General features: G+C 35.6%; 1 protein-coding gene across 1 annotated transcript; it reads left to right on the top strand.

The window, feature by feature from the left end:
• The first annotated feature begins 6692 nt into the window (after positions 1-6692).
• LOC105034644 (membrane-anchored ubiquitin-fold protein 4) lies at positions 6693-12595 on the top strand. The gene is made up of 4 exons (XM_019847053.2): positions 6693-6955; positions 7042-7299; positions 9398-9568; positions 12282-12595. The coding sequence occupies exons 2-4, from the start codon at positions 7170-7172 to the stop codon at positions 12335-12337; spliced, it is 357 nt and encodes a 118-aa protein (XP_019702612.1). The 5' UTR covers positions 6693-6955; positions 7042-7169; the 3' UTR covers positions 12338-12595.
• Positions 12596-15368: the final 2773 nt, after the last annotated feature.

Below are 15368 nucleotides of genomic sequence, written 5' to 3'. Positions count from 1 at the left end.
GATCAGAGCCCCTTGACAGTGATCAGATTGCGGTGATCGACTACCCGCAAAAGGTGATGTGTTCTGAACACAGTACTGTAAAATATTTACTGATTCAAATTTGAATTTCAAATTTAAATGCATGCTGTTGTATCATATTTAGATCTTAGTGTAGGATTAATTAGTATTAATTAATGAGATTAATTAATAATTCCACTGTAAAATAGTAATTTTGAAAAAAATTTAAAATTACCATTTTGCCCCTGCACTAAATTTTTGCTACACCATGTTGTTTTTGAGACTCCCTTGAACCTATCTTTTCTGATGATCGATACCATGAGGGAGGCTTTGAACAGATCTAAGTCTTTCTTGCCATATGGCATGACTCTTACAGTGATTTTTAGGGAGTTTGGAGTGAGTTTTGAGAGAAAAATTATTTGTAGACTGTCATACACCGACACCTATAACAACCACTCTCTTCGGCGTATGGGGTTTGTCAGTGTAGATGGCCGTTGGGCCAAGGGCCGTACAGCTGCAGTTGAGGAGGAGGATGATGAGGAGAAGGAGCATGCTGAGGGGGAGGATCCATCTTCACCTGTACCCAGGCAGAGTCTAGTTGATCACTCTATTTTGGAGTCTGAAGTAGGATCCTCAGTCAGAGTACCCCCATCAAGCCGTACTGTGCCATCTTTTAGTCTGGGGGATGAGGATATGGGACTGTTGGTTGAAAGAGTGGCAGAAATTCTATCTATTCAACAGCAGCGGTTCTAGGATCAAGTTCTTCAGTAGCTCTATCAGTTTCAGTAGTATCAGTAGTAGATTTTCCAGCAGGTACAGCAGCAGTAGTAGTATCATTAGGCTCCATCGAGTTTTTTCTCTGATCTTTTCTCAAATTTTTCTATCGTGCCATACATATCTTCATTAATGGAGCTCTTATCTGATTTGAGTACTAGACTGGAGAGTGTGGAGAGCTCCCTACTCAGATTCAGTGACAGAATTTTTGATATCGAGAGGGAGATCAGATAGATTTTAGTTTCTCTACAGCTTCGTTCTTCTCTTGAGCTAATTCAGACAGATATCAGAGATTTCAGAGACTTCGTATCTGCTGATTTAGATAGGCTCCGACTTATAGTGAGGGAGATCTTGTCTCAGCTTGATGCCATTAAGACTCAGCTTCTATCTAGGCCCTCCGCATCCAGTGAGCCAGCCTTTGTTCAGTCCATTGCTTCATCCTCTAACATCTTCCTCTCAGACCAGACCCTTCAGTTGAGGATGAGGCTGATCATATTTCACTGATCTTGATCTTGAGCTCGATGTCCATTCTCACTAATTTCATCATTTTATATTAGGTTAATTAGTTGTATTTTGTAGATTGGATGTATGAAAGCTTTATGCTCATTGACATATATTATGACTCTTGTAACCTCTCTTTTTGTTGTAATTAATGAATGAGGTTATTATCATGACTCACTTCTTTTTTCTTGGATGAATGAATGAATGACTGTTATACTTGAATAAATGCACTATTACTCTGATACCTGACATAGAATCATGAAAAATCTTACTCCCTTTAGTTCATTTTTTGATGATGTCAAAAAAGGAGAGAAAGTAGTATATTGTCTATCTGAATTTAAATACTCTTTTAAATTTTTTATTTTAATACAGTATTTTGCATTGATATGTCTCTGATACACCCATTTTTTACTCTGATACATCTATTTTTATCTTCATTTTGATACTATTTGAAAAATTATTCTGATACATCTATTTTTCTTGAGTGTTCTGGTATTTCTGATATTTTTGATAATTTTATTTTTGCATGAATGCCAAAATATCTCGATACATTCATTTTTGATTTTATAAAATACTTCAATTTTTTTTTTAATTTTTAGTTTCATCCTTGCTTTGATATCAAAATGAAAAAAAGAGAAAGAAACATTTCTTTCACATTTATTGCTCTGATATTAAAAATAAGGAAGAGAAGAATAAATTTTTTTATGAACCATCTCTGCTTCAATAAAAAAAATTTACAAATTGAACACTCTTTATATAAGAAAGGGAGAGATTTTTTTCAAAATAATCAAAATAATTATTTTTATCTGTTTCATATAAGAATGGAGAGGATTTTAACTGACTAAGAACAATTCTTAAAAAAACTCTGATACCTTCACAAATGAGTTTCAGCAAAATGAATTGAAATATTAAAATTATTAAAAATATGTATCTCACGATTTTCTATCTTTGGTATATTCCTACAAGTGCTTCACAAACCCAAATTCTTTGAGCTTTGAGGACTTATTTTATGAACACTCAAATATTTTGTCATCATAAAAAAGGGAGAGATTATTGCTCCAAGAATTAATTTTGATGGTCGTAAATTATTTGAGGAAACTACTAATGTGTTTCTTGTCTTTGAAGAATGTTCTTGTGTTGTTTCAAATAGTCCAAAAGATTGAATTTGAAAAGCTTCATCAAGTGTGCCAAAGTTGAAGTTTCTGTAAGTTGGAAAAATTTTCGAGGCTTTTTGAGAGTGTCCAATTGATTTGAAGCTATTTGAGAGTGTTTGAAAGTATTCTGGTAAGTTTCGAACTTTAAATGTATAAAAAATTAGATTGCAACAAAATGAGATGACCCATCCGGGTCCTCCTTTTTCATTGAGTTATCGGCACGCACTATTTTGACTTGTGGCATGCAGTTGGACAATCTACTTGGGATGACCCCTGAGACCCTGAGACTAAAATAGAAAGTCTGATTTTTAGTCTGGCCAAATGAGGCGTCCCATGAGACTTTCCAGTCATAGTAGGATGACTCATATGGGACGATCTATTCTGGACGAGTTCGCAACGACTAATTTTTCGTCCATTTTTTATGCAATTAATGTGCATCAAACACTCTCCAATGGCTCTAAACCAACTCTAAGATATTTTTAAGGATAAATGGTGACTATAAATGCTCTCTTGAAGTAAAAAAATATAAGTTTTGTAAGTATTTAAGTTCACATCCGAGAAAAGCTCAAACAAGCCCCAAAGAGAGGAAAAGAAGTATTTAATCACTTCACCAACCACTCTCCAATTGCAATCAAGTGTGCAATTCATTGAGAGTGTTCAGCAAAAGCTTCTTCTCCTTAAGTATTGTATTTCTATTACGTTTATTGTATTTATTTAAGGGGATAATCATGCTAAATTTTCTGTATCCTATTTTTCTCACGTTGTATTTGGATTTTTGAGTTTTGGAGGGGTTTCAAAACTCGATTGGGTTGATCTGAATTTGAAATCAGATTGTTGAGGGTTGGCTTGTACCTGAAAAATAAGTATTCTTGCTTGGATAGCAAGGATCGGAGTTGTCCGATGTATTGTAACTTTGAAATCCATTTAGTGGATTGAATTCTCAAGTAGAAACTTGGGGAGTAGTTGTAGGTGCAAAGTTGGCATCGAACCACTATAAATTCTTTGTGTTTATTGTTCTTGCATCTCTTTACTTGTTCTTTATGCTTTATACTTGCATACCTATCATTTGTGTTTGAATTCATTTTCATTGTAAATCAACTCACTCCACTCAACACTTTGGCATATTACTTAAGAGCACTAATATTAAAAATTTTAAAAAGACTCAATTTACCCTCCCTCTTGGGTTCCATATCTAGGCAACAAATTGATTTAGAACTAAAGAGTCCTAAATAGCTAGGACTCTTTTTCTTATAGTGGCCGACCAAAGGAGGAAAGAGGGTGATTTTTTTCCACCCAAGAGGAGGACGCACGTGAAGGGATCTCACGTGAGTAGATGTGGCGCTCTCCCTTTTCTTTCTTACCTAGTTCTCTAGTTGGATAAGGTTATAACTAATTCAATTTGGATTGAATTACATGTTCTAAATTGGTTAGGACTTGATCAGGCATATGAGGCATCATGTATAAAAGAAGGAAATAATCACACGATGAGAAGTGAAGAGGTTGGTGCGGCAATCAAAAGGAGGCATCCCCTTTTTCTTCATGGTGTGAGGAGTCTCCCATATGATGGCGTGAAGACTCCTTATTCAGGTGACTCCCTTGCTACGAGATGAGATCTCATCCCTCCTCTCACTTTTCTTCTAAAAATTAATGCCCAAGGAATCATCCTTCTTTTCTATGGAGCCTGGTGTGCACGCGAAGTAGAGGGCCTGTACTTTTAGGCTTTGCGAGGCATTGGATTCGAAAACCTCCTGAGAATTTTGATCTTTATTCCACTGCGTTTCAGGTAAAAGAAAAATATTATGATTCTGAATTATAAAAAAAATTTTCAGATACATCCTGATCATCCGATCAGATTGGATGAATTTTTTCTTCATATCTCATATCTTCGATAGCTTCAACTTGATATATTTCCTTCGCTCAAATCCATTTTGGTTCGAACTCAAAAATAGGGGGCATGTATTAGGGGATAATATATCATCCAACCTGAAGACCTAGGCAACAAAAGATTGGAATAACTTTGGATCCCACCGATCCTCACTTTCCAACTAATCTATCCTAGATGGAGCATCTTGATGGAAAACCTGCCTATCTTAGCTTCGGCTGTTAATCTTGTCTTCAATCATAAAGCCTTCTGACTTCGGCTGTCGATTCTAACTTCGGCTGCCGATCTCAACTATCAGTATTAAAGCGATCCCCAACTCTACTAGCCACGCTCCCGATCGATCCGAAGCCCAAACCATATCCGATTTGAGAATTCTACACCTGGTTTTAAATTCAAAGCAATCGCAGTATGACAGCTGGTCCCGAAGCAGATAAGATAATCATAACTACCACATTCCAAGATTTTCGATCTCAAACCATGCAACACTGCATTTGAACCGATCAGGATGGATTAGAAATATCGCCATCGAATAGAAATATCGCCATCGAATGGCTCTCACTTCTATCTATAAATAGAAGTCTTAAAGGGACCCTCGAGGTACGTAGAATATTTTCTTAATACACGCCTTCTTTTCTGTTTCAGAAATTTTAACTTGAGTGTCGGAAGGTTCCCACCAAAGTAAGCTCCGATTAGGACTTGCTTTGCAGATTTTGCCTTTGAGAGGCCATAATCGCCCTTCAACTCTAGCTAATTCGACTTGAGTCAGATTTCTGTAGCAACACGTACTATTATAGACAAGCAATTTTATATATAATTCAGAAAAAGAAAAAAAATAAGAGAAAAAAAAGGAGGGAGAGAGAAAAAAATAGAAAAAGAAGATAACTCAATAGTTTGAGAATAAATTGTATGATCAGTTAACACAATAACAAATTTATATAAATAATCTAAAATTTTAATAAGAGTCCATATAAAAATAAAATATTGAAGCTCTCACAAAATTATAGTCTTAGAATTCACGTAACTATAAAATTTTCTAATTTTTAAATAAAATAATTTTTTAATTTATATACTTGTGACTAAGTCTAGATGTTTTTATTAGATGGTCCTGCATCAGAATGTTCAAAAAATCTCGTGACTATAGTTGCCAGAAAAGGCTTAGTGTCCCACTGCTACGTACTTTGCCTTTGGAGTCGAGACCATCATCCAAGCCACAAACCAGCTAATGGAAACCAACTTGGGCATCATCGGCAACATAATCCAGCCGCTCTCACATTTTTTTTTCCTCCAAACCCCAACCGTAGATGCTCTTCGGCTGTCGGCGCGGCAGCATGTCGGCATGGGCAGCCGTGTCCCAATCACCCGTTCACCTATCCCACCTGTCTTCTTGCGTCCAAGCCTTGGACATTTTTATCCACCCACGTTTTTCTTCTTTCCTTTTATGCCAGTGGGTTATTCTTATGTCGGGAAATCACTCGGCGCTCAACCCGTCATCCTGCCGATAACGCTTCGGGTGGGAGACCCATCGACCACTTACCGGTAAAGGTTGGATAAAACTTATCCCACGCGAGGATCCATAGGTAGAAGGCATATGGACATCCCTCCAACCACAATCTATCTGGGAAATCTTGTAACATTAAATGTCGTGGTAAACTTTACCAAAAAAAGAAAAAAATGCCATGATAAATGATACATAACTTCAACCGACTTAGCATTATTGCAGCAAGAAATAAAATTTACAAGATGATGTTCTCCAATGAAAAGGGACGTATGATGTATCTATCTGAATTGAAGGAAGGAGCATGATGAGACAAACATCACTTAATTATGTTAAAGTTAATAAAATTTGTATTAGGCAGAACTCAAAGCACTTATTATCAGAATGTTTAGATCATCCATTAGCACTTAGATTTTAAATTTTTTAATTTTCATTGCCATTATATTTTTAACCCCTTATCAATTCATAAGTTCTTATTAAACTATACGCAAGCATGTCCAAAATAGTACATGATTATACAAGGTGATTAACTATTATTAAATTAATTAAGTTAAATCTAGTATGCAAATTCATAGAAATAGAATCTCCTAACTGGAATATGCCACGTATAAGGCACCTAGATTGTGTGGATTTAAAATTTATTTTTAATAATAAAATAATAGATAAATAGATTAGAGGCTAATATACACTAATATTATATTACTTATGATTAATGATTTTTTAAATAATTAAATTAAGTAAAATGTGGTGTGCTAATATTTTGGGCCGAGCCCACGCGTCACATCTTGCAGGGAATCAAATTTGGTCAGGCGGAGCAGGCGCAGAAACTCCGAATGCACTTCCCTTCCAACTTCGTATGCGGTTACGTTGCTTTCTTTCTTCTTTCTCTCTCTTCTATTCTCATCTTTCCTCACTACTTTTGTTTCTTTTTCTTATTCCCACGGACCCGCTCGTTCTTGGACCCTAATCCTAACTGTAACCCTAAGCGTAGCTAAGCCAACAATTATTTTACCGTTCTAGGGTTTCGCGGGTTGCTCTCTTTCCCGATTCCCGGCGATTTACCTCGAAAGCCCAGCGATCCACTGCGATCCATCGGAAGAGCCGCTCGCATCACGCCGATCTGACCTTATTCGCTGGATTTCATCACCAAAGGTGCAATTTTTCTTCATTTTTTCCGTTTCTTTTTGGGTTAAACCGTTCTGTTTGATGTCTCACTTGAATTTATGGGGTTTTGTTAGGTGGGTGGGTTCCTAATTCGGCAGAGCAGAGCAATTGGGGGCATTTATTTCGTGATCTTTGGCCGTTTTTTTTTTTTTTTTTGGTGATTGGAGGTAGATCGGAGTTTGGAAGGTCTTGAAGTGATCAAATGCCGGAAGAGGATCTGGTCGAGCTTAAATTCCGGCTCTACGATGGATCAGACATCGGTCCGATCCGGTATTCGTCCTCCTCTACGGTTGCCATGCTCAAAGAAAGAATAATCTCTGAGTGGCCGCGAGGTAGGAGTTTCTGTTCCCTAGACCTGGGCTTTCGGATCTTTTATCGTGCAATTTATTTCTGTAATTAGTTCTATTTTCGGTTCGTTGCCTACTATGCTGATCAATGCCAGTGGAATAAAAGAAAAAGAGTGTTTGAATTCTCAATTTGTTTTTTTAATTGCTGTTGTTTCGGATTTCAATTCACGTTAATGATCTTGTGTGTGATATTACATGCGAAATCTGGCAGTTTTATTAGAATGGAGCCTTTTTTGTTCAATTATTTCCATGTGTTTTTGGGATGTGATGAAATTGCTGGATTCATTTAGAACTTAGAGCATTTGTAATCATGTCCACTCTATTTGCTTCTTTTATAACTTCTTTTTCTAAATACTCGACAATAACTTATGCTAAGTGCTTCAATTTCTCTAGAATTGAGCTGATCTTTTTAAATTCAGTGTCTTTTTATTTGTTTGTTTTGTGTAGCAGGTGGTGGGGTAATGTAGTGGCCTTTCACCGACTAAACTATTTTGTGTTTGTTTTGGTTCTTTATATTTTCTATTTACTGTGCCTTTAAGGGTCCTTGGTAGCTAAATGTCAGAGCTGAGTCAGTTTTCTTGAATATGCATTTCTGAATTTTTGGTGGCAAATTTCAGTTTGATGTCATGGTCTAAAGGTTGCAAATGACTGATTGCTGACTTCTATACATATTTAGCTTACTAGTATGGGTAGTTTTCCTCTTGAAATCTTCTGCCACCGCATTTGCAGCAATTATTTGGTTTCACGGGTAATTCACAAGTTGCCATCTCCACTAATCTTGTATTATGTTTCATGCCAATCGAGACAATATTGGCATCCATTTTGTACATTGTCCAAATAGACATGTCTTGCATATCTTACTGTGTGTTGTCATTGCTTGTCTTTGCACATGTTTCGTGATTTTGAGAGTCAAATATGCTGGTTTGCTTTCCAATCTAAAAGCCTCTCAGTTGAAAATTGACTTGTGGCACTGAAATGCCCATGAAACTCTTGTTCTTTTGTTATCTTAGTTTCTTGTTGACATTTTTGTGATCAGTCGATATAAAGTTTTATGTCTTATGTGATGTGCATCTCATGTGCCCAGAATTCACCTTATTATCCAAATCCATCAACATTCTTCTTTAGTCAAGTTTTAGGATATCCTTAAGTGTATATGCTATAAAATCATCTATCTCTATGGTGATAGTTTAGTATGTTGTTAGCTGAACTATGTGGCACAGTCGATCATGCAACACTTGCTTGCATATGTGAGACTCCAATAAACATATATGGCTTAAATTCTAGGCAACAAAGGAGATCCTGGAGACATGATAAGCATAGTTGAGTTCAATCATAGGTGGGAAGATCGGAGGGCATGGGGAGTGAGAATTAGAAGTATGTAAGGAGAAGTTAGGAGGCAGACCCTAAAAGGGATATGATGATGGGACAGAAGTATCTTGTCACTGGGTTTGTCTTTGGAGGTATGAAGGCCTCTGTTTTTTGTTGATAGTATGTGCTGTTTAATTAGAAATATCATTATAGAAGCTTGCTTTTTGAAACAAAATAATAATTCTATATTTGTGATAAAACTTAAACATTTGTTGACTGTATTACTGTTATGAATAGCACATTTGAGGAAAAAGATGTTGTACTCTTTATCAACATAAGGAATATATTCTATCTGGAAAAATAGATATGTCTTGTGCTGTCCGTGGCTCTGTAATTATCGTCACATGATGAGCCTTCTGATGGGAATAAATATAACAATTCTTGCTTATAGAATGGATTTGAACTTTCAATAGCAATGTTAGTTTATATTACTGTTCATTTATATTAGCAGGCTGTATAATGTACTGAAGAATGCATCTGCTAGAACCTTTACATGGTATACTTTAGGAGATTTACATGGTAAAGATGACTACTGGATTTATTTGAATATCCTTATTAGTATGTCTGAATTCTAAAGCCCTTTCTTATTGTAATTTTTTGGTACTTATGATTTACGTAGTGATACTGTTTATTCAAAATCCATTTTTTGTTATTTTATCTTACTGTTTGTTGTTGACTTCTATTAGCATTTGATTCAGAAAATATTTTTATGTAGATAAGAAGATTATACCAAAGGTGGCTAATGATGTGAAGCTGATAAGTGCGGGCAAAATTTTAGAAAACAACAAAACAATTGCCCAGTGTAAGCCACCTTTCAGCGAGCTTCCTGGGGGAGCTATCACCATGCATGTTGTTGTACAACCATCATCTACTAAGACAAAAACAGGTTAGTTGGACCTTGTTTGATGCTATAGGTTGTGAGCTCTAAATTTCTTTAAGTACCTCTTCTCAATTTCGATGCTTAAAGAAGTGTTGTCCAATTCCAATTTGCTTTTTTTTCCCTGGTGAAATGACAAGTTGACTGATATTTGAGAGAGAGCTTTAGCACAGCATAAAGAATGATTTTCAATGAACAGTAAGATATAAAAGAGCCATGCTCCACACATGTTGCACGTGTAAATTTTGGTTAGTGATCGAGATATAAAAGAGCTTCTAAGAATTTTATTCACTAAATTGGTAGCTCTAGTGGATATAAGTATCCAACAAACGTTAAGTATTTGTAAGAATTGTTTGCTTGGTGTGAAGCATGATGAGGGAATACTTATGCTTCATGTATAGAGGTTCTTAGTATGATAATCATGAAATTTATGCATTCAAGTAGGCTTATATATACAACAATATAAGTAGCATAGAATGTGTAAACAAATTTAAGCCAGTGGATCCTCACTGGATGCCATTAATACTCAAAGTCAAGCCAAGTTTCTTTGTGAAGAGCAAGAGTGGACTGTACATGCCAAGCCAAATGGTCTTTACAAATTGTCTCGTTGCATGACAGATACGAAACTTGTGTCAACCCTAGAGTAGGATTGGCATGTCAAATGTGTACATGAACTTGTTTCATGCATACAATGGAAAACAGGCTCGAATGATTAATTTATGCTTTCCATATGTTGTGAGATCCTGTTTAGGTCTCACACATTGTGAGATGCTCATTAATGCATGCACAACAAGGTAACATGATCTTCCAACCAATGATGCTCTAAACTTGTGGCAGGTACACAGGTTGGGACAAAGTTGACTTAAAGCTGACTCACATTTTGAGTGTCAAATATAACATTCTAGCTTGGGGCTAGCATGATATCTATACTATTGGTCTGCAAATGGACTGGTCTGATACGATCAATGTCCTGGTCAGGTCAATCACTGCCCAACTGAAGGACATAGTGTAGAGAGAGAGGGAGAGAGAGAGAACCTTGGGAGACCTGTCTATCAGGTAAATCCATAGACTAGAAATTAAAGCTATCAATTAGAGGGGAATAACCTTCTCAGGGATGGAGACATTGATTGACAAGGTGTCTCCTGGGCAGTCTCTCCTCGCACTGCCTCTTGCAGATCTCAACATGCAGTTGTACCACTGTTGCTTCAAGGTGACCTTGTATTCTTCCAGTGGTCCTCCACTTGACATGTCTATCGCCTCTTGATTTTAAAAATGATTAAGATAGGAGAGAGGAGTAGAAGCACTGGAGTAAGGGCACAAAACACTAAAGTAAGTTTGATTATAACATATAAAATATATAATAACACTATTATACATGCATAAACTTATGATTTTTTGTACTAAATTGTTGGGGGAGCAAGCTTGTTTGCTTCACCTAAGCATGGCTCAAAATTTGCATGCTATAAGTTTTACCTCAACGTGTCTTGATTGGGCATAAATGTATATACCTTCCTGTGTGACAACTTGGTTTGGCTGCCTGGCCTATGTTCATGTCTAGAGGAAGCTACTATGCTGTCGATTTAACTTCGGGTGTGCTGACCTGTTAACCCTGCCAGGCCTGACATGCTTGGTGAAACCCCGCACACCACACAGGTTTGACATGTGTTGATTGCACATGTTGGCTCATGGACCTACCAAAATCCCGTGAAAATGTTCTAAATGCACTTTAAGAGTTGCATGGAGCTCCTTCAGGTACTCTTTTGACTCTCTGCACATAGAGCTAGACAGTCATGCAAGTGATGGTGCAAATCTTAGTTGATGAAGAACTTGTCTAGATCCTGAAAATTGATCTTGCATGATATTCCTGCAGAGAGAAATTAAAACTCCCAGATAACATCATGATGATTCAAACCTTAGACCTCCTCCACAAGGATGAGGATATGGAACAGTTGGGCTGAGCCTTGGTCGGTACATATTTATTAGCTTAATAGAAATTTTGGGGCTGGGTGATGTGAGTGTGACTTGATGTAATTTTGGCATTGCATCAGCTTCATGGGTGGCTTTGTTCATATATAATACTTCCTTCAATCGGACAAGAATGCATCTGCACTCTGGTATATAACTGTTTTTAACATGGTATAACCAATCCCTGGTTGGAGTATGCTAACCTTGTGAAATAGTGGGATTGAGCAATTTTAGTTTAGTGCGAATTCATTTTGTTGCCTGTTTGCTTGTTGGCACAGATGGTTCCTGCCAAACTGAACTTGTATATTACACTATCTTCATCTAGGACAGTATGCATTAGCATTGTGATACAAGGTTGGCTTTTAACATTAAAACTATGTACCTTATTAAAGTTGTTTTGGAGAAATAAACCTAAGAATTCATAACAAGGAGCGGTTTGAAAGTTTGTTGGATGGGATGTTTGACAAATAATATGCTCTTGCCTATACTGTGTTATAACTTTTCGCATCATAGTTTCCTTTTAGTTTGCATTTCCTCCTTATCTTCTAGCTGTTTCCTTGTCGAATAAAAATCTAATTAATTTCAAAATGATTAACCATAGATTTCTCTCTATCCATGAGTATTAGCCCAAAGCTGGTCCATTTCCTGATTTTACATAGGGCATACAACAATTTGGAATTAACCAAAGATTGGATATTTTAACATACAAGGAGTTTGTGATGGTCTAAACTACTTGTTGCTGCTTTCTTTTGAACAGAAAAGAAGGTTGATGACTTGCCAAAGAAGAATACCTGTTCCTGCACCATATTGTAGAGTCAGGAGCTGCCAATCTTTCTCATGTTTGGCAGAAAGAGTACTGTTACCTGCCATTGGGTCAACGGAGAATAGGAGAACATCATGATCACTTTTGGTAGTTCTGGTATCGTCCTCGAGGAACGAAATCCTCCCTGTATTGTTGCTCGAGTGCTGTTGTGCCAATTGGTATTGGTGTATGTTTTGTGTTGTTTTGAACCATGTTGATGACATAGAAAGAGATGATCACAGGTTATATATATGAAATAGTTCGTCTCAGTGTATTCTGTTCAGATATTTTATTTTTTTCTATTTTGATCATGCTCTGTGTAGTGTCTAACACTCCTCTCTCTCTCTCTCTCTCTCTCTCTCTGTGTGTGTGTGTGTGTGTGTGTGTTTTTCGTCAAACCATTATTTTGACAAGCCTTGTGCACAAGACGTCAATGACGTTATTCAGTTAATGGATGATAATACTTCGTTTGCATCTGATTCAGACAAGAATGTTTGGATTATTGGTTAAGACGAATCTGTGGTAGTAGCAGGGAGGATGGTTACAAGCGAGTGGATGCACAATTCTTACAGATATAATGTATCTTAAGAACTGTTTGGATTTGTATCGGCATAACAAGAAAAACATTCTGAAAATTATAATCTGAGAAAATCTTTAGATAAACTACAGGTAGGATGAGGTAAATCTTAATAATAGTGAATCGCGTCCGGAGTTTCGGAGTGATAAGCAATTCATAGAAATAGAAGGTTTGAGTAGTTGTAATTTGTGATGTGCCTTATTAGCTGTAAGAGTATTTTAGCTATACAAATGGTGGAAAGTTTAATAGAAAGATTTAATATAAGAGATGCCATCTGAAGCTTGGGGTTGGTTGCCTTAGCAATTTGAATTAGATCTTAAATTGCAACTTGGAAAAATTAGATATTCAATTCTTTCCCAACATGTAGACAGATTGCTCGTATTTCCGCTCAAAGTTGGCCATTTTAAGGCTTGGAAGTGCATCCAACCTGGCTTGAGGCCATCCGGTTGACTGACTTCAGGTTGGACTAAAGGTTAGGCTGGAGGCTTGGGTTGAAAATGAATTGAATATTGGTGCATTTATATTTAGATCCATATTTTTCAATGGATAAGAATATTAAATTGGTATTAAAATTAATATCTATGTTTATTCTAAATAGATAATAATATGAATTAGATATTAAATATCTCCACATTTATTATAAATGAATATAGATACGAGTCAAATATTTAGCATATCTATATTTTTTATTTACATACGGATATAAAATTGATATTATTTTAGATATTAGTCAAATTTGAGCAGAATTAAATAAAAAAATAGATGATAATGACATGATCATTAAAAAAAAATTTAATAAAAAAATTATAAATTTAATAAGCATTAATTGAAGGAAGAATCCATAATAAATAAAAACTTATAATTTGAGTAGGTTTTCATTAAAAATAAGAAAAACTTTACTGAAAGCAAGAATTCAAAAACAAAAAAAATATAATGACACATTCATAAAGGAAAAGTTTAATAAAAAAAAACTATAATTTTAGTAAACATTTATTATAAACAATAGCTGATAATCATAATCTAAAACTTTATTAAAAGTAAGTTGATCATAGAACTCTAATATTTTTAGAAAAGAAGATAATAAGTATCTTATATTGAAAATCTAAATAAATACCAATACTTCTTGAGAAAAATTGTAGGCAATTTCATGCATGTATTTCAAAATTTTTTAAAATAAATCATAGCGAAAAGCAACTATATTAATCATATTAATCAAACATATATATGATCTAATCATTAAATCAACCTACTCTAGGATCCGTGACATGATATATGACATATATAAAATCTGAAAATAAAATCTGCATGTATGGATGTTGACAGTAGATCAAATCTATATCTATCTGAATTCAGAACTCGATACCTGAATGCGGATCGATGATCGCCGCTGCTGATGAACGTGATAAAGAGGTCCTCGCTGGTTGTTCGCAGCCGCACAGGATGTCCGACCTCTATGGATAGTCTACTCGAAGCTCCGATCTAATCGACCTCCTCGGGAGTGCTAGCTCACATGAAGACCATCTTGATAGCTGATCTGGATCCTTCCTTCAGATCTCTTAAACACCTCCAGAGGTTGAAGAAGGATGCTTATGGAGGAATAAGAGGTTGTGGAAGAAGAGGTTTTAAGAAGAAGAGAAGGGAGAACTCTTTCTCTCCTCAATAAAATTCTAATACAATTAAAAAATAATTAAACTTAAGTCCTGATCAAATTAAAAATTGATCTTTCTTAGCGATTAAGTCATCTAATTACCTAATCAGGTTAAACCTAATTGAATCAAATTTAATTAGACTTGATTCAAACCTCATTGCTCCATCAAATTGAGCTAATCAACAATCTAATTGCTAATTAATCCTCCTATAATTCACCAACTCTTAGTGAATTAATTTATCACAACTTTTATATAAGGTTAATCATCAATCGAATTAACGATTACACCCTTGAACGATTCTCAATCGTTGATCAGCCACATGATCAATCAGAAATTTCTTTTGAGTGTGATCCCATAGATTCAAACCTAAGTCCGTAGCATAAAAAAAAAATTCTAAACTAATCGATGTAACCATCTAGCAATAGGATCCAACATCCGAATAGGTCGAATGATTGCAAAGCAATATTCAAGAACCTACTAGCATATGGTTACCGTATAATTCATCTTTTGACCTTAATGTTTAAGATGACCTCGAATTTAACTATCAATCCTGAAATAGTTATCTATATTATATTTTAATCTTTTAAATCCATCATATGGATTATCCATGCTCAGATTTTAATAAATTGAAATAACATTAACTCCTGAATCCGGAGGGATCAATTTTATCTTGACTCACACATCGACTACCACAAGTACTTGACTATGTCTAAAAATCTTTTATTACTGAATTAAAAATTCAGATAATCTGATACCAAAATATAATAAGTTGCTTGCAAGTCACTATGATGATCTCAGATCAGAGGGACACTTATA

Source organism: Elaeis guineensis, chromosome 1, assembly GCF_000442705.2.
Source record: "Elaeis guineensis isolate ETL-2024a chromosome 1, EG11, whole genome shotgun sequence".
NCBI classification, from domain to species: domain Eukaryota; kingdom Viridiplantae; phylum Streptophyta; class Magnoliopsida; order Arecales; family Arecaceae; genus Elaeis; species Elaeis guineensis.
This window is presented reverse-complemented; position numbering and strand designations above follow the sequence as displayed.